This window comes from Oenanthe melanoleuca, chromosome 2, assembly GCF_029582105.1.
Source record: "Oenanthe melanoleuca isolate GR-GAL-2019-014 chromosome 2, OMel1.0, whole genome shotgun sequence".
NCBI lineage: Eukaryota > Metazoa > Chordata > Aves > Passeriformes > Muscicapidae > Oenanthe > Oenanthe melanoleuca.
The window spans coordinates 16,429,553-16,454,201 of record NC_079335.1 but is presented as its reverse complement, the minus strand read 5'-3'; the positions used below and the strand labels follow the sequence as shown (position 1 = coordinate 16,454,201).

General features: G+C 32.9%; 1 protein-coding gene across 3 annotated transcripts in view; it reads right to left on the bottom strand.

Annotated features, from left to right (window-relative positions):
• The window catches only part of CSMD3 (CUB and Sushi multiple domains 3), a 578,246-nt gene that overhangs the window by 75,748 nt on the left and 477,849 nt on the right, over nucleotides 1-24,649 (bottom strand). For all 3 annotated transcript variants that reach the window (XM_056483904.1, XM_056483905.1, XM_056483906.1), the window contains 10 exons: nucleotides 23,153-23,222; nucleotides 20,854-20,970; nucleotides 16,340-16,549; nucleotides 14,692-14,880; nucleotides 11,319-11,496; nucleotides 9,166-9,311; nucleotides 6,152-6,232; nucleotides 4,866-4,979; nucleotides 988-1,176; nucleotides 451-597 (listed from right to left, as the gene is read on the bottom strand). In XM_056483904.1, coding sequence (XP_056339879.1) covers nucleotides 451-597; nucleotides 988-1,176; nucleotides 4,866-4,979; nucleotides 6,152-6,232; nucleotides 9,166-9,311; nucleotides 11,319-11,496; nucleotides 14,692-14,880; nucleotides 16,340-16,549; nucleotides 20,854-20,970; nucleotides 23,153-23,222 — 1,441 coding nt within the window. The remainder of the gene's footprint in view (nucleotides 1-450; nucleotides 598-987; nucleotides 1,177-4,865; nucleotides 4,980-6,151; nucleotides 6,233-9,165; nucleotides 9,312-11,318; nucleotides 11,497-14,691; nucleotides 14,881-16,339; nucleotides 16,550-20,853; nucleotides 20,971-23,152; nucleotides 23,223-24,649) is intronic.

Genomic DNA, 24,649 nt, shown 5'->3' with positions numbered 1-24,649 from the left:
CAGTTGAACCTTAAATTAAAGAGTTCAACTCTTCAGGGTTTTCTGCTTCATAGCTGTTCACTCCTGCCTTGTTAAAATGCTTTCTCTTGTCCCACCAAAATTTTTAACACTGAAATACACAAAGACCTAGTTAGAAAAACACCCCAGTATGAAGAGGCACACAAATGCAAACAAATAGGACAGAGAAGGGGGAAGCTGCTTCTTTTATTTTTAGTACTGGCTTATACCATTTCAAAGCCCTGTCTTTTATTAATTCTATACAGAGCACATGTGAGGGGCTTTTTACCTCACAAGATGAGGGTTACTAGGTTCATATATATAGAATACATTGGATTTCCTTTCAGTTTGGTTAATTAAGGATATTAAACATAGCTTATATTACCCTTTTCACATATACAAATGTTCCACATTAAAATTTTATGCACATTACAGAAAGTCACATTTGCATACCTATATATCTTATCCTGAAACCCTTTTTATTGGTGCCATGATCTGCTGACCACCGGAGAAATACTTCATGGCCATTGCTGGTTATATTTAGAGAAGATGAATAGTCCCCACTGAGAGATATGAGCAATGGGCTGTGACTATTTGGTCCTTGGTACAAAGGAAGGAAAAAAAGAAGGAAAAAAGGAGTTACAAAGTTTAAAATAACATACCATAAACCATATACACACAATTAATATACATGCAAAACATTCTTCAAGCAAATGGCAAATTGATTTGAATTTAAAAATTGAAAAATGTTTTAACTGGAAGCTATATATATCTACTGAAAACAAAAATTATATCTAAGTGTAACATGCAATACAATTTTAAAATAAAGTAACCCAGCAGTTCTTTTTATTATGAAAAATCGAAGTAATTGCTCAAGATATTTTATAGTGAAAAATTATGATGTGCATAAGCAATAATAATTAAACAAAAGCAATATAAAAACAATTATAAAGATAAGGTATCATCTAAAATTATGCATCCTATAGTTACCATCAAAAACCTCGAGTATATCAAATTCCTTTTCTGTCTGGAAGAATTCAAAGAACATGCTGATATTATAACCCTTTTCCACAGTAATGGTCCAGGCACACATCTGGAGGTTTGGGTAGCTGTCAGGATATCCAGGGCTCAGTATTACTCCTGTTGAATCCAGACGCATTTCATTGGCTGGACAGAGCACTGTGAAACAGAAAAATTGGCAAAAAATCTAAAGCCCATTATTTCTATTTCATGTGATTGACAAGATTTTCCCGAGTTTAAAAGAACTGCATTACTCATTCTATTTCCTTAAATTGAACAACATGGTGATTTAAAATATGATGAAGGGATTTAATTTTGAATTTATCTCGATTCACTAGGTCTACAAGAATAATAATCTCATTAAATAGAAATAGTTGGCATTACCACGTTATTGGAAGTTTTTTTCAAAAAATGTGTTTGCTTCATGATATATGAATAAATGCCTCCAGTGTATTCAGAACCTCACTCTGAGAAACAGGAGCTTTGAAATATTTTTATATTGACAGCTAACTCCTACATGAAAATTAGTTAGTCCTGAGTTACACAAGAAAAATAATAGGATCTTAGTTTTCTCAAGAAATAATATTGTCTCATTATTTAAAAAAATCCAGCTTTATTTTGAAAAAGAGATTGGACTATGAAGAGAGAAGAAGAACACAGAAAAACAGAGAAAAAAAAAAAAGAGTAATTTTCTTCATTAAAAATCTTTGCAAGAATCATAGAATATTTAGTTTGGAAGTGACCTTTGAATGTCATCTAGTCCACCCCTCTGCAAATGCAACCAAACAACTTGAAAAATTGTACGTGCCCATATATTTTAAAAATATTTGTATCTCAATTTACCATCATTGCTAAACTTCAAAAGTTGTTTCTCATGTCCTGTATTTGTTTCAATTACTCAAGAAGAGATGGAATACAGCATCTCCACCCTACTTAACAAAACTCATATGACTGGAATCTGGCTGTGGCAGTTGTGACACACATCTCAAGAAAATGAGCAAAGTAATCCCCTCAGCTTTATATGTACATACAGGCATATATTTATATAAAAATGTGTGACAGGAAGAGCATAACAGTAATCTGGCTGCACTAGTTTATTTGCACCTGGTTTTGCCTTGCAAACCGTCCTTAGTTTCAGGATTTTCAGCTAAACATCCCTTGGGAATTTTATAGAGATCTTAAAGACTTCTTTCTGTTAAACAGATTCCCTTGGGAATTGGGTAGTTAAGTTTTATGTGAATCAGAGAAAATGTATCTGATTCAAGACTAATATATTGTTACTTAAATTCTTCTCAGCAGCATTCTTCAGCTTTTGTTTATGGGTTAATTTGGAATGTTGGTATCAATTTATTTCAAGTCAAAAATTAAAGAAAAATTCAATCAAATGCAACTTTATATTGGCTAAAGCATATAACATATGCACAGGGTTAAAGCATCAGGAATTATGAGAATAAAGTTCAAAAGAAACCATTTGCTCTACCCAGGGAAAAGAAGTAGTAAAGAAGAACTAATGTGAACCAAAAGAGGAACTGAGACTTTTCCTTGAAAGTGACTCTTAGTGTGCTATATTCTGCACAATGAAGCATGGTAGCTTATCCATAGGCCAATGCCATATAATAAAATCATGAAAGACATAATTTTTTTGCATGTATTTTTGCTGCCCTTAGATTCCACAACGCTCTCTATTCATCTTTCATTATTGAAATTTAACTTATATAATGTGATCTTCGAATTTAGACATTATATAAATAAATATAAAAGAAAGCATGCTGCTGCTTATTCTAGGTTGCCAGTTGGACTGGTCATTTTTAACACAATTTTAGAAATTTCTTTGCAATTTTCTTTTTAATTTTCTGACTCTAACTCTGAAGACCATGTTAATTTCTTTCTGCTTTAAACAGAAATTATAAGATCCTTGATTTAATATTTAGCATTGAAACCAAACTTTGGCATTCGTATCTGACATAGAAGATTAAATAACTATGGTTAACTGAAGTCATCATTCCTGAGTTTTTGTCTTGGGTCTTGCACTGAATACAAATATGCCTTCAGCAACACACACTGAGAGAATGCCTCAGGATCAGCACATAAGTCTCTATTTTCCCTACCTAATATTACATAATTTTAACATTTAAAGCAATGCCTGGAGGTTACTATGGTTTTCCACCTATTAAATGCAATACCTCTGCCAAGTAAGGATTTAAATTAAAATTGGGGTGTTGGAAGTTATTACTAGACACATTTGTATCTAACTAAATGCCTGGATTTTCAAATTTTATCAGTGCAGAAGTTCTTATGAAGCTCACATTTCAATTTCACTTTGCATTTTTAAGAACCAGATTCATTGCTGTGAGTCATTTTGACTTCTGCATAATTTTGTCCATAAAATCAGGGGGAAACAGCTTATTCAGTTGTAAGAGTAGATCCTTTCAGCTCTCCAGGAATGGAGGAAAAGAGTACATTTATACAAGATTTTTTTTTAACTCTCAGCTGAAAGCTTAGGTGAAGATTATAGTAATAATAAATTCATAAAAAAAAAAATTCTGATCTTTAATTTCTTAACATGTATATTGTGCACCATTTTATAAGTTTAGAAATTTCTAAGAAATAGTAAAATATTAAAGTTTTACTTGTAAATGTAGTAATCATGATAAATTCAATATTGCCAAATAAATCATCATGAGTGTTTTATAGATATGCTAACGAATTAAAATTACTGGAGAAGGACACACCAAAACATCAGATTGCTGGAAAAAACAGATGTCACTATTTTTCATATAATACAAATGTAATTCAAACGCACTTATTATGACTAATTTGGGAAAGGATTTTAATCCTGCTGTAGGTGTCAGAATACTAAGTTCAGGAACAGATGGAAAGAAAGGAATATCACAGAAACTAGCAGAATTCAAAATGGCTTATGTTAACATAACTTATATTTTTATGAGGCTGTGCTGTTTTGGTTTGGTCTTTTTTTTCTTGAAAAGGCTTCATCATACAGGTTTATAACTGTAGGTCCTTATTTATCCTTCCAGATATAAATGGAAAAATTAACAGGAAAACATAAACTCATCCCCATCACTGGAACTTCAAAGAGATTCCATTTTTTTAATGACGCATGTGCAAGGCCTATCTTCATTTGTTCCCTAATCAATTTGGTATGAAAGAAAAATCTCGCTTCTTTTTTTTTAATTATGGAAAAATTATATTCTAGCATAACACATCAAATTTCAGTTTAATAAAGACTGGTTTAAAGTGTGATGTTAGGGGCTGGCAGGTTTAGCCTTAACAATGGGATGGCATTATCTCTCTGTTTACAGTTCTCAATAAGTGGAAAAAGGAACAAACATATTCACACACACACACACACACACACACACACACATACAGAAAACCTGGTTTTTAAATACATTGAATAAAAAATTGATGTACTTAACACTGCACTGAAAAAATATTTTGTGAGCTTGTTCACCCAAATCCATGCTATGTTAATTTAGCATTTTTGAAAATTCCCATATAAATTTTCATACAATTATGTTGTTGAGAAAATGAGTCTCATTAGTTACCAGACTCTCAAAAAAAAAAAAAAGAAAAAAAAAAAGAAAAAAATAGAAAGGAATTGCACAATTATTTTCACAAAGTAGAAGAGTCCTTTCAACTTGTGAAGTTCATTAAAAGTTTACTAATTATTTTGCATTAATATCTGACACAAAGAGTGATATATTGGGATAAATCATCAAAAGTCTGAAATAGTTTCATTATGGTGTCCTATGTAAAGAGATGTAGTTGTTATTTAAGGAATCACCAATTAACTGATCTGGCAGTAGGAAAATAAAAAAGAGAAAAACCTTGACAAGTAGGAGGTACTCCATCCATCTGAAGTCTCTCCCCCAGTCGGCATGTCAGAATCTCATTCCCAACCAGCGTAAAGCCTGGTTGACACTGGTACCTTATTATGTCTCCTGTTCAGAAAAACAACACAGGGCAAAAACACAAACAAACAAAAGAAGCATTAAACAGCAATTAACTGTGACTTTCAGCTTTGAAAACATTATTGATTAATGGAGTTTCTTACCAACATAATATACAATGGGCTAAATGACCTCTGGCATAAACAACTTTGATTAGTCTAAGAAATGTGGTAAATGAGCTTTGTGTTGCACACTGTGCTGCATCTATCACTTCTTTCCACCACATTATTTGTTAGATAGTTTGCTAAGTTGTCTGAGTTTGACTGATGCTATGTGAACCAAATGTCCACAAAGCTTTAAGCAATTTATAGGATAATCATTATGGAACTAAATAAAGGTCTAAGATCAAGTCAGTAATTAATATAGTCCTGAGGGGGAAAAACATTAAATAGAAAATGGATTTCTTAATGCTCTCTAGATTTGAAACTCTGAGAATAAAAAATTGTCATTTTTTAATTAAGAAACCAAAAATTCATATAGTTTTATGGACTAAAAAAAGTAAAAACTTGCATATCCCAGCAATTCTCTTCGGCCTGTATTATAGAGAAAAGACAATCAAAAAAGTAATTTCTCTTTGTAACCTATGTAATGAATCATATACTGGTGCATATACTAAAAGAAATTATTTTCTTTGCCATCACATGAGCAAAACTAGCTGACCAGACATCTGGAATCAGATCATATAAATCATGTTCCTTTGAAACATAGGTGGCTAAGTCATATTATTGACATATCTCAGAAAGTTAGAATGTCATTCCCTTCTCTGATTCTCATAACTTTTACAAATTTGATTTTACTTTTTGGGTCATAGAACCTTAATTCTGGTGTAGAATTCTATATAGATAGAAATCTATGTAGAATGTCTACATGTCTTCTTATGGGTTTTGTTTGTTTGTTTCAGTGTAATACACTGTTTTACATTAAACACTATGAAAAATGTATTTTAAAATTAAGTCAATTACAAAGAGTGATTGTATTACCTATATGCAATCTCTGAAACATAGATAGGATTAAGGATACATAACAAAAAAGAAATTATTTCTTAAAAATGCAATTTCAAATAAAAATCTAAAATATCACAAGTACGATTTCCATTCTGAAAAACACCTTGTGCACAGCAAGTTTATTTCACGAACAAATTTTTTTGTTTGTTTTAATATTACCTATCTCGAATTCATCATCTTCAGCCAGAATTTCAGCATTTGGTATATTTGCTGGAGGCTGGCAGACACGGAGCTGATAGGCTATAAACAAGAACAAAGCACAGTTGACATTCTCAAACATAGTTATCATAGCTATGAAATAACTGATTTAATATCCACATTAGCAGGATAAACATAAAAACTCAATTTATTTTGAAACTTTCAAAATAATCAAAAGAAAGGAAATGAAAACATTGGATGTTGTGTCTGCATTCTCAATTATTTATTCAGTCTTAGTGATGAAAACCTCTTCATAAATAGCATAAGAAGTTTAGAAGTGTTTTGCCAATTTTCTCACTTGAGCAATCCCAGTCAAAAAGCAAATATTTCTGTAGTTTTCAATCATTGTTCTTCTGGTTTTTCTTTTTATTTTTTTTTTTTTTTTACAATACAGTTTTACTTTTGAACTCTTCTGCTTCTAAAACCTTGTAATAAATACAAGTTTTGGAATCTCAAAGATTCTACACAGAGGCAGCCTAAGTAATGGACAGAAGCATTTTGAATGTGAAGTTTCCTAATAAATAAGCAGTTGTAGAGCACACATCATCTGCAGATAGTGTCAGAGAATAATCCTGCTTTTAAAAGTCTCATTTGAAGTTTCACACAAAATAATTTTCTGAGACTTAGCACATGATGCAACAGCTAGGCAAGATAAACACGTGAAATAAATAAAAAGATAAGTAGGAAGTGTATGCAGAAGATGAACAGACTGATTTTTTTTCCCCAAAGAACCAATGAAAATGGGCCCATGTTTAGAAATAGACAAAATACAATTTGATCTTAACACAATTAAGAAAGAAATTTGGCAAAAGAATTCACTTTGACATATTTTTATCTACAGTTGAGTCTTCCCTGTCTTAAAATGTATGTGCAGGTGAAGTATGCTCAGTTTTCAACAATATTACATTTTCATGCAGCATTGGTTTATAGCATTTCTCTTTAGCACAAAATATTATCTACTTATGGCAGAGGACAGTTCATCTTCAGTAATACACATTCTTGGTTTTTTTGTCTGATTAGATCCTTTAGTACTCTAATTGGTTAAACTTTTGAAAATCACAAAATTTATACAGTAAAACAGACCTTTTGTTACTAATGAGTCATCTTTTTTGATATCTTTCTATTACACTCCTTTTCTTCAATCATGTAATGAAGATCTACTTAAATTAGTGAGTCAGAAAGCCTTAGAAAAACGCAATTTAAAATAAAGCACACCAATTAAACATGAGCCAGCTGTGCTGTTTGCATCTTAAGAAAAATAATAATAAAAATCATGCACATAATTAAAAACTGATTCAATAAAGAAGTCATATAATTTATCTCAAATGTCTCTCATTTTAGGGTAACAGCAGTATCATTAATTTTAATCTCAAAATATTTATTTTAAATAAATTTGACTCCTTGCCTTTATTTGACTCCTTGATTGCCTTTCCTTTATCATTCTAATTTTTGTTCAGCTGATATGAAAGACCATAGACTCCAAGATACAGAAAGATTTATTTATCTTGCCAACATTAGTACAAAAATCGTTTTAAGCTTCTTTACAAGTAATCTTTGTGCTTCTCAGCTTGAATCTTTATTGAACATTAGAGCCCACACCTGTGGTATGACAATTTTCACAACAAAAGAAACAAGTAAAAGGAGATCTATAGAGACACTTTAATACTAACAAATTACTAGAGCAGAAGAAACAGCCTCAAGTTATTCCACATGAGATAGGATATTAGTAAAAATGTGCCAAGCACTGGAACAGGCTACCCAGGGAAGTGGTGGAGTCACCATTCCTGGAGGTATTTGCAAGACAGGTAATGTGCTATTTATAAACAAGGTTTAGTGGTAGAATTGGCAGTGTTGGGTTTACAGTTGGACTTGATAATCTAAAAAGGTCTTTTCAAATCTGAATAATTCCATGATTCCATAAGCATTTTAGCATATGTTTGGTCATATACTGATATATTAGTAGGTATCAATACATACGGACTCATTAATTAATACAAAATATCATTTCATCCTTTTCAAGTTGATACATGCAATTTAGATGCCAAGATTTGGAATGGAAATTTTGATCAATCTCTGCCTAACCCTGCTGAAGACTCTACTTCATAATCAATTGATGGTGTTTTTTCTTCATTGTATGTTTTATGTATTTTTCTGTTTTGTTTCACTTAGCTTAAAGCTCTTTAATCCCATCAATTCTGTCTAACTTTATTTACCACTGTCTTTAATAAGTCAAAAAGAAACTAGCCACAAAAGTCACAAAAGTTGACCAGGATCCAGAAAACAGGATGTAGTCTGTCAATGTTTCCTAGGATGTTCAATCCAAAGGGCATTTACAAAGCACCTAAACCCACCCTTACTTCTCAGTGTTTTCTTGTAATTATATCAATGCAAAAGACACTTGGCCATGGAGGGTCTGGATGACTACAAAAAGAGGAAGAATTCAGTGCATTAATTCAAACACATTTTCATTCAGTCAATATTTAATTCAAGGGCAGATTAATGTTAACTACACTATGTAGTTCACTATCATTGAACTATATATAGTGTAGTAAATAATAGGTATAGTTCACTATCACTGGCATCTCTACAACAAAAAGCACTTACTTCAAACTATCCAAATGTCAAAAAGAAATTCAATGTCCTCCAAAAACATTTAGGTTTCAAAGGAATTTCAGAAGCACCGTAAAAAAAAAAGAAGTATGTGCACCTTGAACTTTAGGGTCTTGAGGCTGCCTTCTTTGTTAATGTCTCATCATATTGCAGTCTTTGTATTTTTGTTTGACTAATAGTGAATTCAATATCTGGTCAAGAAAATAATTTATTTTCATCATTCTTGTTAGTGTTTCATATGTATGCTTTACCCTAGAATCATATTAATAATAGCAAGTCTTAGAAAAAGCACCTGACTTTTTTATGCCTTGTCGTCCTCCAGTGACCAGTATAAACAGGGAAAAAGTTTAATTTGTCACACTTACCATGATAACTAAGTACAAAGAATCCACTGGTAGTAAAGTCACTGTGGAACTTTATCAGAATCTGATTGGAAGTGCTATAGACTGATTCTAATGCTGTGTTGCCACTAAATTGTCCAATTTGAGGGGAAGTTTGGTCTGGTCCATCCCTAAGAGAAACAAACAGAAAAATTTACTTTTTCTTTTTTTGGTCTAAAAAAATTAATAATTTCTTCAAATTTGAAGTGAATGCAGTAAATTTTCCCTAGATTATACTAAAAGGCATGAGATAATTAAAATAAGATTAAACAGACATCAAGGGCTGAAGACCTTTTCATATCCTGTATATGGACTGAATACTAATGAATACTTCAACCACCTTTTGAAAGTCACATCCTTATTTTCTAAAAAAAAATTGCAGCCAACTCAAAATTACTGAATTTGTGATTGTACTTCATCTACTTGCCACAACCTCTGATCACATTTGTGTATCTTTAATTTCAAATGTGGCTATCAGAAAATAAATAAAACTAATTCTGTTCATGTGCCCCAGTCTTTTGAATATGATAATTTCTAGGAAAATTAAGAGATAAACAGTGTTGTTAAAATTAATTAATATAAAAATTTGAAAACACAAGAATGAATATTTGCTTTAGCAAAAATAAACTCAAAATGTTTATAGACTACTGAATACAAGATTCCCCTTGAAAACTGCATATTGACATTAATAAATGCACTTTTTATTTGCAATGCTATTCTAAGTTACTTTTAGATATGCTCTAATGTCAGCATTTTTTAACCTAGCTTTCCCCACATAATTGTTTTAATGCTATCATTTATAGTTTACAGTATGTATGGATAGATAAGAATTGATTTAAAGATTATTTTTATGAGTGATTCAGAGTTTTCTCAATCAATTGATTGCTGTGCCATGAATTTTACATAAATGGTCATGTCTTTTTGACTCTAGTAAGTATTAATATAATTAATGGTAGCTTTAAACAAAACTGATCTGCAGCTGATTAATTTCTTGAATCCTTCTTCATATGAATGTATTGATATTATTTCATACTATTTATTATTATTTAGACAATAGTATAATGCTGGTAAGATAATTGCTACCTTACAGAAAAATGAAATACACATTTCAATAGGAAAATGAAATCAAAGTTAGTACTTAACAACAGTGGAACTGTACATAGGAGAGCATCATGATACAAGAGTATTTAATATTCATCCTTGCTTCCCTTCAGATTGTCAAATATTAAGGAATAGAAGTTTAAATGTAAAGATATTTTATGAATAGTTATTAGCATAATATATTTTAAAAGAAAATAATTTCAAAATAAAAATATAGATTTTTTTTTTTAATATAATTTTGTAGTAATATGTTTGTCCAAATTATGGCACATTGACCCTTTCACTTCTGTTTTCTTCTGTTTTAGCAGGGAAATTGTAGCAAGTCAATAAGCTTTGAAACATTTGAATTGTGAATTAAATGGGTTTTTTTTTTTGCATTGGAAACTGCTATAAAATTTTTGATTTGTGCTATAAATGAATAGTATCCCAGAAGTGGTATAAGCTTCATAGTTAAATAGTAATCATGTATATAATACAAATGAGGACAAATGAGGACTAAAGACATTGCATGTACTCAAATGTGTGGTGGAGGGATTAATGTGATAGGATTCTGCTGAGGGTCATCATGCAGAGCCATGACAGACATGGATTCAAGTAGAGAGAGAATATAATTTCTTTACAGTTGTTGTTAGCTCAGTGCTTTTTGTCATAGCCAAATACAAATAGAGAGTCTTGTTTTATGTACTTTTAAGAATAAAAGATGCCAGCTTGGAAGACATGAATGAAATATTGTCCCACTTTTCTAAAAGCTAATATATACATCTGAAACTCCTTATTGGTGCTTCCTTAAGTATTATTTCTCTTGATGAGCTGTTATAGCATACAAACTGACAAACACTATTATTGTTTTTGATTTCTTGTCCAATATTATCTAGAGAGACTAGTCCATTGGAAAACATGGACTGGTGCAACTCAGTCACTTCTCCTAGAGTCAACACCAGTTTGAAGGGGAAGATCACAAATATATTCTTTTAAATTCATATTTGGTTACAGACTGTCACATGAAGATTAAATACATATCAAAAGTGTTTTCTTACCAGACAGTTATGAAATCATATATTGGCTCTGTTTGGAGAACTGTGAAATTGATGTAGATTCCATTCCCAGGTGGTACTCTTACAAGCCAGAAGCAGTCTTGAAAGTTTGGATACTCATCAGGGTATCCTGGAGAGTATATGGTGCCATTCATTGCAGTTATGTTTCCTCCACACAAAGCTATAAAAAAAAGACACTTTTTTAAAAATAGACAGAAAATGCTTTTTGCATTCTACTTAGTCTATATTAAAGCCCTAGTTTTGAACCCATTTGGTACACTATAACTTCATTGCATATGACTGTTCCTGTGCAAAGAAAACAGATTTTATTCAGCTGTGTGCAGAATCAGAAGTCTATTTCGACAGTATTGGTCAAATATAAAAGTAAAAAAAAAAAAAAAAATTCTGATGTCACAAATACTATCAGAAGTGGAATTAAAGAAATTTATATACATATAATTGTAAATTCCAGCTATAAATTAACAACAATCACATTCACTGTTTTTATGTGTGGTCACAAGAAGATAGCCAACCAAAATTAACACATGGAAGAATGCACATAAAAGGTTGAGGGATGGGAAAAGATTAGAGGGGAACTTCAAAATTAATATATTGCATCCAACAGTTTGAATAGTAATTTTGAATTTCTGGATATAAATTCTGGTAGACAAAATAGGAATCCTCTCTGTAATTCATGCTGAAGAGTACTAGAGTACTAATTTTAGACATCATACAGTGCAAGAGTGACCATACAGATTCTGGACTTTCATACCTTATGTATTTCTGGAAAACTATTAGTCCAAATTAGATGATTTTCTCCATACAGATTTAAGATGTATGTTGAATAAGACACAACTCAGTTCTTAAAGAAGAGAAATGTTACACAAGCCTAGTTTTGGAAAAGTGAAAGAAGCTTAAAACTGTATAACTTGCCTTATTTTGCATACATTTATTTTGCTCACTTCACTCTGCAATGTGCAAAATATATATGGCAAGATAGAGTTTCTAAAATATGTTTAAAAATCTCTAACCAGAGCAGCTTGTGGGAAATACAAGGTTTGACACATAGGAATTGTGCATTATTTGTATTTAGCTAAAGCATGTGTTATGGTTTATGTTTATACACTGTGGTGCTGAACTGCAAGGAGACCTCCACAGTGATATTTCAGCCATTCAGACTCAACAGCTTGGGCACGGCTTTTCTTCAGCTTTAAACTTAAAGGCTCAAGGGGGTTGGAGCAGTACAGACAGAAATGGTTTTGCAGCCAGGTCTTAGTGGAGTGAAGATATGGTCTGATGACTGCAACAAGATTTCTTGGAAAAGGATAGGGAACAGAATCCAAAGAGATTAAAGCACAGGAGATGAGTTTAGAAGAGTGAGAGAGTGTCAGATGATGCTGAGCACTGGTCAGAGGAATATTAGGTGCATAGGGATGCAAGAAGAGAACAAAACTGAACAGAAAAAAAAAAAAAAACAGAAAGCAAGTTTAGTCATATTTAATTCAGATTGTCTGTTTGAAGAAGCCTGAGGAATTAAACAAGCCTCGGTATATCTTGTCTTACAATAATATCTTGTCTCACATTAAAGCAAATACAAATTTAAGACATGCTGTGTATTTCTGGTACTAGGTATACACAAAAAAGCCAACTTCATTTTAATGCTTTTGAACACAAAGCCTTTATCTCAAATCAAACCAAGCAGAACTGGAAGATAAATCCTTATCCTTTTTCTGCAACAATAAAGAATAAAAAAACAAAAAAACAAAACTCAAAAATATCTATAGCATAAAAAAATGTCACAAGTCCTTTACTAAAAATACCACCTGAAGTATCTGCACAAACTCTCATGTATAATAAGAAACTTGTCCAGGAGCTGAGTAATGTGGACAGTCTGTAATCATGCAGCAAACATGCATCTGAGATCTCTATTTTCGAGTTGGTGGATTTTTTGTATCTTCATTATTCATATCAAATTAAGTAGAAACAAAGAACATTCAGCCACTATTCAGGAACTTGACCAAGATTGATACTCAGAGAAACAACATGGTTTGGACATCTTAGAATTTACTAATTAAATTATTGTTTCCAGTAAGGTAATTCAAAGAAACAGAACCACTCCATTCAATAAAATGTTTTGAATGTTAGGCACAGAAAATACAGCTAGTAGTAACTAAAAGGAAAAGCTAAGTGTTTAACAGTTGAGACATGAACTATGATGGCATTACTATGCCACAGGATCCAGAAAAAGTGTGGCGAAACTTAATTGTAATGAATTAACTTTTTCCCCTTTAAAAAAAAAAAAAAAAGACAGTGTAGGTGTCATCTCTCTTTCATATGATAAGGTTTCCCCTTCTGATTTCAGTACCAGGTAGGTCCTAATTTAGCTACCACATCCCCCAGAAATTCCTAAGGCTCACTGACTCCAGCAGGAATTTTGTATAATGAGTCTTCTCATTTAAGTACCTAAATTTGGATATGTGATGCAAAATATAATGAAAAAAAATCCAGAAAACAGAGGAGTTTTTTATTTTCTATTCTGATGGTTGCATTTTGCTTTGGAGTTTTTTAGGGAGTGGGGTGTTGTTGTGTTGTTGTTGGGGGTTTTTATTTGAGCATTTCTCTCCTACGTGATAGTGGGGATTCCATTCTCAGTGCTGACTTTTACCATTCAATATCGAGGGAAGCTAAGTTCTTAAGTGGAGAAGTGACCTTCTTTGGCCTGCTGCTTCCATCAGGTTCCTTTCAGCATAGCTAGGGAAGAGATAAACACTTCTACAGAATCATCACAGTCATTTTGTCTCCTTAAAATTAAAGCTGTGTGCAAGTCACAGTTTCTTGAATCTGCTTGTTTATTTGAAGCACAAGTGAAAGAAACAAATATAAAAGGTTAAAAAAATGCAATTTCAAAAAAATCCCATTCAGAAGAAGCATATTTACAAACAAGTTCACAGAGCACTGGCTGGAAGACATTTCACTCTAGACCACCTTTAACATTTCTTTCTAACTGATAAGAAAGAACGTAAGTGGCCAGAATTGGCAAATTCAATTTTTGAACCCTTTTTTAGAATTTAGTCCAGAGTTTTTACTGCATTGCCTCACCTAGATTAAAAGCAGTATGGGTCTCCACATTCCAGACTTTAAGCCTAACCTCCCAGAAGTAAACTTATTATCTCAGATAAATTTTCAGAGATTTTATATTACGAAACATTTCAGCTCCTCTGCTAAAATTTTAATGTGCAAAATTGAGTCCTTCCTTTGCAAAGACCACACTAAAAATACAGGCCCTCTATTAACCAAAAAGCTGAAATGCCTTCAGCTAACAGCCTTAGGAAGACTTTCAAATGATGAAGGGTTTATAGGTCAGCTGGGAACATACCTTCACATCTGGGGAGAGGATGATTCCAATTGCGGCTGATGCCATGAAGACAAGTCAGAGCTGAATTTCCAATCAACGTGTAGCCAGGAAAACACTCAAATGAAATAGTCTGTCCCACAGTAAAGTCATTTCCAATAACAAAACCATTACGAAATGGTCGAGGATCAGGACAGCTTTGTAGCTGATATGCTGAAATAAATAACAGTAATGGTGGAAAAATCAGTAAAATAAAAATTCTGATTATCTCAAAAATAAGAGTTTTTAAGTAGAATAAAATTTAAAGTCATGGACAGCCCATATTTTGGGGACCAAAGTTATATGATGGTGATGATCAAATAATTGATTTTTCACCTGGAGAAGTACAGTAAAACAATTATGCTTCTGTGCCAATGAATAGGATTTCTTTTTGCTATTTGAAGATACTATACTGAGATAGATGAAGTGCTTTTCTGATCCAATAGGAATTATCAGGTTTTACATTCTTATGTTTAAGGAGAGGGAGAAATAAAGATGTCTACACATTTTTTTTGTTTTATTCCCAGAAGAATTAAAAGGCTCTATAAAGAACTGGAATATCAAAGACTTTAAAGTGAACAAGTAAAATTTGAAAACAAGCTTTCTCATACATCTTGGTGATGTGTTTCAAGAAGATTTGAAGCACTGTCTTCTTATTACCAATGTGAAAACAAGTAAGCTGTGTACAGTCTGAAGTATAAGAATAATATCATGTTGTATATGTTTGACATAATCACTTTTGTCTTATGTGGTTAAAACTTTCCAGTGTTTTGACAAATGACAGCATCTCACAAATTATTATTGTTACTATTAATAGTATATGGTCTTGTGTTTTTACTGTCCTTTTCAGTTTAGGCCACAAATTGACTTTTTCTTTAAAAGCTAATTCTTTTCACAGTGGCTCACTTCCAGAATGTTACACAGAGTTCATATCAATTTGGACTTGTTATTATTAAAAGAGGAATAGGAGACTGCTCTAAAGTAAAAGCTCTTTAAATCACTCTTAGGTGTTATTCATACAATGAAAACAGATCTACTTTAAAATACACATTTGACCTTTTTTCATGAACAGTGGTGATCTAATCCCTTTTAAATGAAAATGCAATTCTATAAATAGAACCATGATCTCGTGATCTTCACCAGCTCAACATGACCTACTTGGGTACAAAAGAACAAAAACCTTCAGGGAAATGGTGAGCTAGGAAATGAAATGGATTTGGAGATTTTTGGGTTGGCATTAATTTACACAAACCTACATCAATCCAGTAATACAAAACAGTATTTAGATCTATAGCTTCCAGAACCCATTACACAAAATTAAAATTCCAGTATGTTTCCAGACATTGAATAGAGATGTTTCTTTTGTAAAGGCATGCAGTGTAAATTAATATGTCAGTCAGCTTCAGATATTGGCAATTATCTGTTTGCTGACATTTGACTTGATTTTAAAGAAAATATGCAATTAATTTGCTTTTTTCATCTTAACGTTCTTCATTCTTCTGTTTTATCTCAATGTTTAAAGCTTAGGAATGAAACACATAAAATCTTTCATATTTATTTTTAGGAAACCCCAAAACCCCCAAAAAATCTTTAATGGCCACCTTGTTCTCTCATAAGAATGTCCAAATCTCACCTTGATATACAATATGAAATCCTTGTTTGTTCTGTGAGTAATCACTGTGAAAGTATAAGCTGGTTTCATGAGTTGTGCTGAACAGAGAGGCTGGCAGCTGAGGGCCACTGAGTCTCCCAATAACAGTGCTAGTTTCTGTAGATCCACTCCTAACTTCTAAGTAATCATGTATGGTCTCCGTTGAGAAATTCAAAAATTGCAAATGGACACCTGAAAAATATTGTCAGTAAATAAACACCATTAGTATCAAAACCAGGAAGGAAAATAAAGTGTGTACATCTTACACTGATAATTGCAGAAAATAACCATGAGGAAATCCATGTGCTGCTTGGCAAGTGTCTCTATATTTCCCAGTCCTGATGTGTGTGGAGCTGCACATCTAATATCTGCCAGCAAACTTTAAATTGGACTAGGTGGTGAGCAGAAAGGCCTCAGGTCCAGCTCAGGGTATCAGGCTATCTGCTGGTGCACCAAGGACTTGTGAAAGCAGAGTACATGGGGAATACATGAGTGCTGCATACACACTGGTATATGATGGCTTTGGTGACAGAAATTTCTGATCATCTGGTTCAGTAAGGAATAGGAAGGCAGCTTACTATCCATTAGCAAGTTATCTCTCCTAACCAGGTGATGTATTACAAAATTATGTGGCATGAGAAGAAAATTCTATGCATTGAGCAGTTATAGGGCTCTTAGACATTTTCCTGCTTATGGCATATTTTTGTATAGCTTAAAACAAAGCAAAATCTATATTTTGGCTGGATCTATTGCAACTATGGCATGCTAATGCAGTAGTTTCATTAGAAAGATTATTGAGACCTACTGGTGTTTCTGGCAAAGACAATCAACACAATTTCATATAAAACTGAAAGTAAAAGATATACTGTCAGATAAATTATTGAAAGTCATGAATAGTTTTGTAACTCCTGAACTGTAACATGGTAGTGTTTCTCACTGTCTTTTAGAACTTTCCCCCCAGATACCATGTAAAGCTTATGAATTATTTTTTGAAGCATGAAACATTTTATATGCAAGTTAGGTGCATAATTAAATTACTGTTACCCTGATAATTTCTGTCTTGCTTTATCTGAAGACAGTCTATAAGTGATAAGAAAGCTTTTTCTTTTAAGTGTCATTCTTTGACTTTGTCAGCCTTCCAAATATTTCTTACACAGAGAATAAAGATTCAATCTTTGCTCTTTCGCTATCATGATATTTTGGCTTTGCATTTGATCCTGTGAACCATATACTTGTCCAAATTTAAGCTGCCATTAGTAACTGCCAGCTCACATGACCTTGCTGTCAGTTTATTCCTCTTTCACCAACTTTCTTTGATACAAAAGTAGAAACACATTTTTGCAAACCATCCTGCTCTCTGTATCGCACTGTCTTTATCTTCAGGTTTCTGAACCATCTTCAAAAGATTCATCCCTTGCTCTGCTAGTAGCACCTGCCTCTATTTGTCTGAGACTTCATCCTTTTAGAATGATTTTTTTTCTATGCCTTTTTACAGCTTGGACACCCTGCTTGAAAGAGTAGTTAATATATTTATATATGCAAATAAACACAGTGTCATTGGTAAAACATTACACCATTAGATAATATACGGTGGAGAAGCTTATGGTCTTATAATAACTTCTAATTGGTAGAAAGTCTTCCTAAAAAGAGTTAAACAAGTAAAAGTGTATAAAAATTTCCCATGACGGGGGTTTTCAGTTTTTCTATTTACTACACTGAAGAGTTGGACATAAGTGCCTCCACTAGAGCAGTCACAGCATCACTAAAACCAGTTTTAGCCATCACTCCTTCAAATATCTTTTTTTTTCTTTTTTAACAGTGAAATTTTATTTTAATATTTGATTTAGTTTCAAATGTATCTCACTTAAAAATGTAAAAAAAAAATATATAAAGCATGTTTCAATCTTTGCAGCTTTAGTTTTCTTATAGAAAGTGAAGCATTTCATTTTCCTGTACATGAACTGGAAAAGAGTTCATAAATCCAGTGAATAAACTTCAGTTATTACAAAGCAGTTCAGAACTATTGATTTTGGTGGCTACACATACTTATCTGAGAAACTGTTTCCAAAACATCTGTAGTTGAATCTCATGCCTAATGGAAGTCAAACTAAACAGTATGCTAATAATTTAGAGTGCAAATAGCAGTCTGAAGAGTTAAATTAGAATTATTGGACACATAAGTCTAGCAGAATGCAAGCAAAGAAAACAGAGTAAGGTGTCAGTACAGGAAGAGAGACACGACAGCAGTAATGTGAGGGAAGAGGCAGATGACAGTGCACTTGGGATAAAATGACAGCAGGTTCTGGATGCAGTTGAACATGCCATTTTATTACATTTGAAATTTAACCAATATTCCAGATTTTTATTATTTCTTCTTTATTATCAAATGTCTTTGGAATCATCTATCAAAATATCCTGTTCCCTTATCACTCTGAATATCCTTTTCTTCTGCGGACTTGATACAGGAATAATGCACCTACTACTGCCATTTTTTTTTATTTTTTTTTTTTATAGCCTTACAAGCAGAAGTCTATTTTGTGATTCTAGACAGCATTATGACTCATTATTAAGCACTACAAATTGTCCCATCAGGCTATCTAAAAATTCAGGTAGTGACAGATTTAAAGTGTCAATGTTATTTCTATAAAATGTTAAGACAAAAAAAAACTTATTGACTGTAACCTTGTCTGTTTGTTTTGAACAAAATGCAAACAAACAAATTGAGTTCTCTATAGAAATCGCTATTCTAATATAATGTATTTCTTCCAGATAGATTTGGTTAAGTCAATGTTACAGAATATTTAATATTTTTCAATATAAACAATCCATGTAGAACAATTGGCTTTCATTTAAATTGTAAGTGAAGCAGGCTCACAGGGTTTCCAATCAAAAATACCATAGATTTTATTTTAAAAAGAGGAGGGAAAGAATCTGAAAATATGCAGAAAAGAATGCTATTTGGGATGTCACACTCACTCTGGAAGACTCAGAAATTCTATATTGTCAAGTAAAGAAAACCAGCACACCATTTAACTAGCATATAAAGAAAGAAAATCCTAGTGCACCAGCTACTTAAAAAGTGTCACATGATAAAAATTTGGATAGGATAACTCTACTGGCTAGCTTTGAATAATGATTTTACAATAAAATATACACAGGATCCACCCAAAGTTGCTCAAGAGGTTGGCCAATGTAATTAAAATGCTAATAATATGTGTACAAAATCATGGTGAAATAAGAGAAGTTCTAGGTCCTTGAAAAAATCTGAATATATATTCACCTTTAAGACAACAAAAAGAACCTGGGAAATGGCAACTACAGGTTCTCTTCAGTTCTTGAAATTATGGAACTTGCTCATTTGGAAGCAATTTCCAAACATATAAAAGACAAAAAGACATTTAGGAGCAGTCAACATGGATTTTCTAACAGAAAATAACAGTTAATCAACCATTATATCCTTCTATTATTAAACTGACAAAGGGAGAAAAGTGTATATATTATACTTTCACTCTGCTGTGGCTTTTGACTCAGTCTATAACATTCTCATCTGAAAGGTGAACATACACGAGCTCAATGAATGGAAAGGAAGTCGGTGAAAATTAACATAACTTTGAGGCTCCAAGGGTGATAATCAGCCATTCAATGGTTGGCAGCCAGTAACAAGCACAATATTCTGTGGGTTGCTATGGAAGCTTACCCTGATTTATGTCTTCAGAAGAGACTTGGAAAATGAGAATGCATCCTGAACAAGTGTGTGGGGGATACCAAACTAGGGCTTGTGGATGATATACTAAAATGGCACAATTTTTGTCTGAAGAACACTAAAAAACCTTAAGGACTGAGTAAATAAATGCTTCTTGAAGGTTTGCACAAAGAGAGGTGCAAAATCCTACACCTGGAGTCCAATATCCTTATCTGCTGCAGGCTGGGGATTGACTAAGTGAGCAGCAGTCCCAGTGAGATGGCTCCACCAGTTGTGGGCTTGATTCAGTGTTCCTGACAATTCTACTTGGAGTGGGAAGTTTGACAGCATCAAGTGGGAGGCTTCTACATTACCTTTAAAAGAATATTTCTATGCTGTTGTGAGTTTCACTTAGGATAAAGAGAGAAGCTTTATGATAAAATAATTAATTAAAATGTAGCTTTAACTTCTAAACTGACTTGGTGTAAAGCATTCATTATAGTTTTTTGGGTTTTTATTGGGTTTATGACTTCACAAAAAGAGAAATCAATCCTGTAAAGTTAGAAAATTGTGCTGAATTATAATTTAAAAAATTTGTCTTTATCAGAAAATGTTTGTTAGCATATATTAAATGACGAACAAAGAACCTTGTAGCTCTTCTATTTTAAATCTTTCTTTTAAGATTTTGTTAACTTCCTCAAATGAATCACAATTATTTTTGTTTTTTTGCTAGGATTAACAATATTTTTAAATCTATATTCGGTGTTTCGCACCCATGAAAAACCCAATTTTTAATACATAAAACAACACATACCAAACCCAATAGGCAGTTTTATTGTCCATGTGCAATCCAAACTGCTAGGATAGTTGCCAGGAAACCCTGGACTGAGAATCACTCCACTGAAGTCTGACATTCCACCACCACATTGTGCTAAAAAGCAAACAAACAAAAACCCAAGAATATTTTTCAGAGGAATAAAATGAGCTAAAAATTAATCCATAATATTGAAGATCCTTAGGGTATTAATAATATAATAATATCTAGGGATATATTTAAACAAATACAAAAACATATCTTTACCACTAAATATCTGTAAGAAAGCAATTTACAAGTAGGTACTTTGCAGATTTGTATCAACTCTGGATTGAGTGTTTTTCAACTTGGGGTATGCATGAACTCAAAATAGAACAGATTACAGAATAGCAGAATCATTTAGGTTGGAAAAGACCTCCAATATCATGAGCCCAGCCTGTGACCAGTCACTACCTTGCCAACTAGACCATGGCACTAAACTCCACATCCAGCCACTTCCTGAGCACCCAGGGATGCTGACTCCACCATACCCCTGGGCAGCTCATTCTGTGAAGAAATGATCTGAAATTCCCGACTACTCTTCCCATAAAGAGATTCTTCCTGATGTCCAGCCTGAAGCTCCCCAGGTGTATCTTGAGACTCTGTCCTCTCACCCTGTCACTGTTGCCTGGGAGAAGAGCCCAACCCCACCTGGCTCCAGCCTCCTTTCAGGCAGTTGTAGAGAGGGATAATGTCCCCCTGAACCTCTTTATCTCCAGCCTAAACAGCCCCAGCTCCCTCAGCTGCTCCTCACAAGACTTGTGCTTCCACCAGCATCATTGTCCCAGTGTTTACTCTGCAATCTCTCTGCAAGAACTGTCCTTGTGACAGGCAAGCAGCACACTCAGCTTACAGCAGCACTGGGACAACTGTGCATGTTTGTAAAGGGGCATCTGAATAATATAGGACAAAGTATTACAAAAATACAAAGTGTTTCAAGAGGTCTTTTAAAAACTGAATTTTTATCCTGTTGTTCTAAAAATGAGATAAAATTTTAAAAAAATTTAGAAAAGTACGCGTACACATTCTTCCAGAAATAAAGCTAAATTCATATCTTAATTTCATTTTTGTTTTCAGGCACAACATCAGTAAATAAAATTACTTAGACATTCATATTACATTTAAAGATGGCAATTATGATAAATAGCATTTTGTTTAGCAGTTTTGTCCAAATAAAATTTGCTACAGCATTTGAAACACAAGTAAAAACCATTACTTGCAAAGGGAAAAATATAAGAAAAAAAAAACCCTCTAAAATTTCAGCACAGCATCACAGAATTTACCAAGAGCAATACAATTATAATATCAGGCTTTCTAACCATATGTTAATGCATAACGACAAAAACTGAAGACTAACTCCTGAAAAAAATTCTTACAAATATCTCAACCTTGTTGAATATTTATAAATTCTAAGCTGAGGGAGCTCAGTAACTCACAGGAGATTTTTAACACCCCACAGGATTAAGAACAGGATTATGAGAGGCAGCTCAAGAGGATATATATTAGCTGAAGAAAAACAAAGCAAAAAAGTCTTTAATGAGATCTGCAGCATCCTGCTTTCCATACATTGAAGATTACAAACCCTGATAAATTTTAGTGTTAGAGAACACAAACAAAAATGTATTTCTAAGTAGTGAAAGAGATTACAACTAGGAGTTTTACATTCCTCACATTTATTCATCATATAAAAAGAGTATATTTAAATGCACTTCAGAGGTCTCATTTTGGTTTCTGAAGGTTTTCAGTCCTTTTTCCAATAGTAATATGGACATGTGTATAATTTAACTTGAAAAATAATGTATCTTCTGAAATTGGGTAGACATGCTTATGATGAGCTCATTAGAGATGAAAATGTAATGTTATTTCTTTTTTAGTATCTTCTACAATTGCCATTACTCTTCTGGGAAATGACTCCTAAATAAATTAGCTATGTTGCAAGGGTCTCTGGAGGTGTCATTCCTGAATTGATGTCATCAATGAATTGATGGTATATCTGACTAGAACACATGGAATCATATCATAGAACAGCTTGGGTTGAAAGGGACAATGTGCATTTCTTTTACTGCTTGGACATTTCGGAAAAGACTTGCCAACGTAAGTGGAGGAGCCTTTGAAAATCTCTAATTTAATTTGACCATTTTCTCATTTAATGAAGTTTCTCCAGTTCTCCCAATTCTTTCCTCTACATGTGCACTATTTTTGAGTTTTCTGGTTTTCTCATTCTGGCATATTTAAGCAAAATCATGTATGATGAACATACCTAAACATATTGGAATGGGATAATTCCATCTTCTTACTGGTCCAGGCATACAAGTGATATGTGAATGTCCCTAAAATGACACAATGTTTGCTAATTCATATCAAAAATATACAGTACACAGCACATTAGTGTTTCAACAAAAATAATGTATAATTTAAAATATCATCAAAATACACAAAAACAAAAAGGCATAGTAATGACGTAGTTGACTGTAAATTGTATCATGCCTTCAATACAGCAGAAGTGACTGTTATCTCATTTCATGATGGTGTCTATGCCATAAATATTATTTCTTACAGTATAACAGAACCCAGCTGAATTCTGTGCATGTTTCAGTGTAAACCAAGGGTCTGGAAACCATGGGTCTAACTGAAGCAATGTTTGCATATTATGTATTTACATCATTTGTTGAACATGATAAAACTATACATACTATATAAATTATGTAAATTATGTAAGTGCTGACTTCACATCTTAAATCCATCATAGACACACCCTCTGTGTTGTTCATCAGCCTCACATAATTCTAGTTGTCTTCCAGAGAAAGCAAGCAAAAATGGAAAATCTTAAGACAAACTGTACTTGGGATATCTCCCAAAACCATCTAGTCAAACTGCATAAGTGAGAAAAACCATATGGAGGGAAGAAACTTTACATGTGTATTCTCACAGTCTATGCTCCTAAACTCTTTATTTTCTATATTTTATATTTTCTATACTTCAGCCATTTACTGTGGCCTATCTGTTCACCCACACTTGTATTTAGGGTGAGAAACAAAGAAGAAAAGTATTTCTCAGGCTGTTTCTGAGAGTGGCTGATTAAAACCAGGCAGTATAAGAAGAAAACTTCAATAGTCATTCTCATACTTGCAATCACTGAACATGCATTTCATCGATTCTTGAAACATTAAAAATCTGCAGGCATGACTAGGAATTCTATTTTGAAGGGGAAGTTGGGATACAGGTCCCAAATCCAAACAGCAGTGGAAATCTGTAGCCAGACAAGACTATTTTGTTCTAGCACTACATGCAGCCTAGGCTTTTTTTTTTTTTTTAATCAAATAATAGAATTCAATTTCTTTTTTTGATGCAGCACGTATAAAACCAGTATCTAGGTTTTTAGAGAATTTTGTAAAATAAATATTTGAAATTATTAGCATTTTTTAAACTTCATTTAGTTAGTATGCCATCAACACATGTTATAGATGAGACTGATATTAATGGCATTTTGCACATTCTGGCATATTTTGATATTTTGCTTCAAAAGAATACATAACTCTATTAGCAGTTAATCATGTGCTGTTATATAGAAATTATTTTCTCCTTTTAAGACTTTTCTTTTTGCAGTGCTTAGGTAAATGTGACAATTTTCTGTCCTTTTGGCTCGCAAGGAGCTAGGTAAATGGAAGACTGTAGAATCTGCAGACTCTGAGGAGTCTCAAGTAAAAACAATGCTCAGTTTTGGATCTGATTCTATAGCAAAACTGCACAAGTTTTT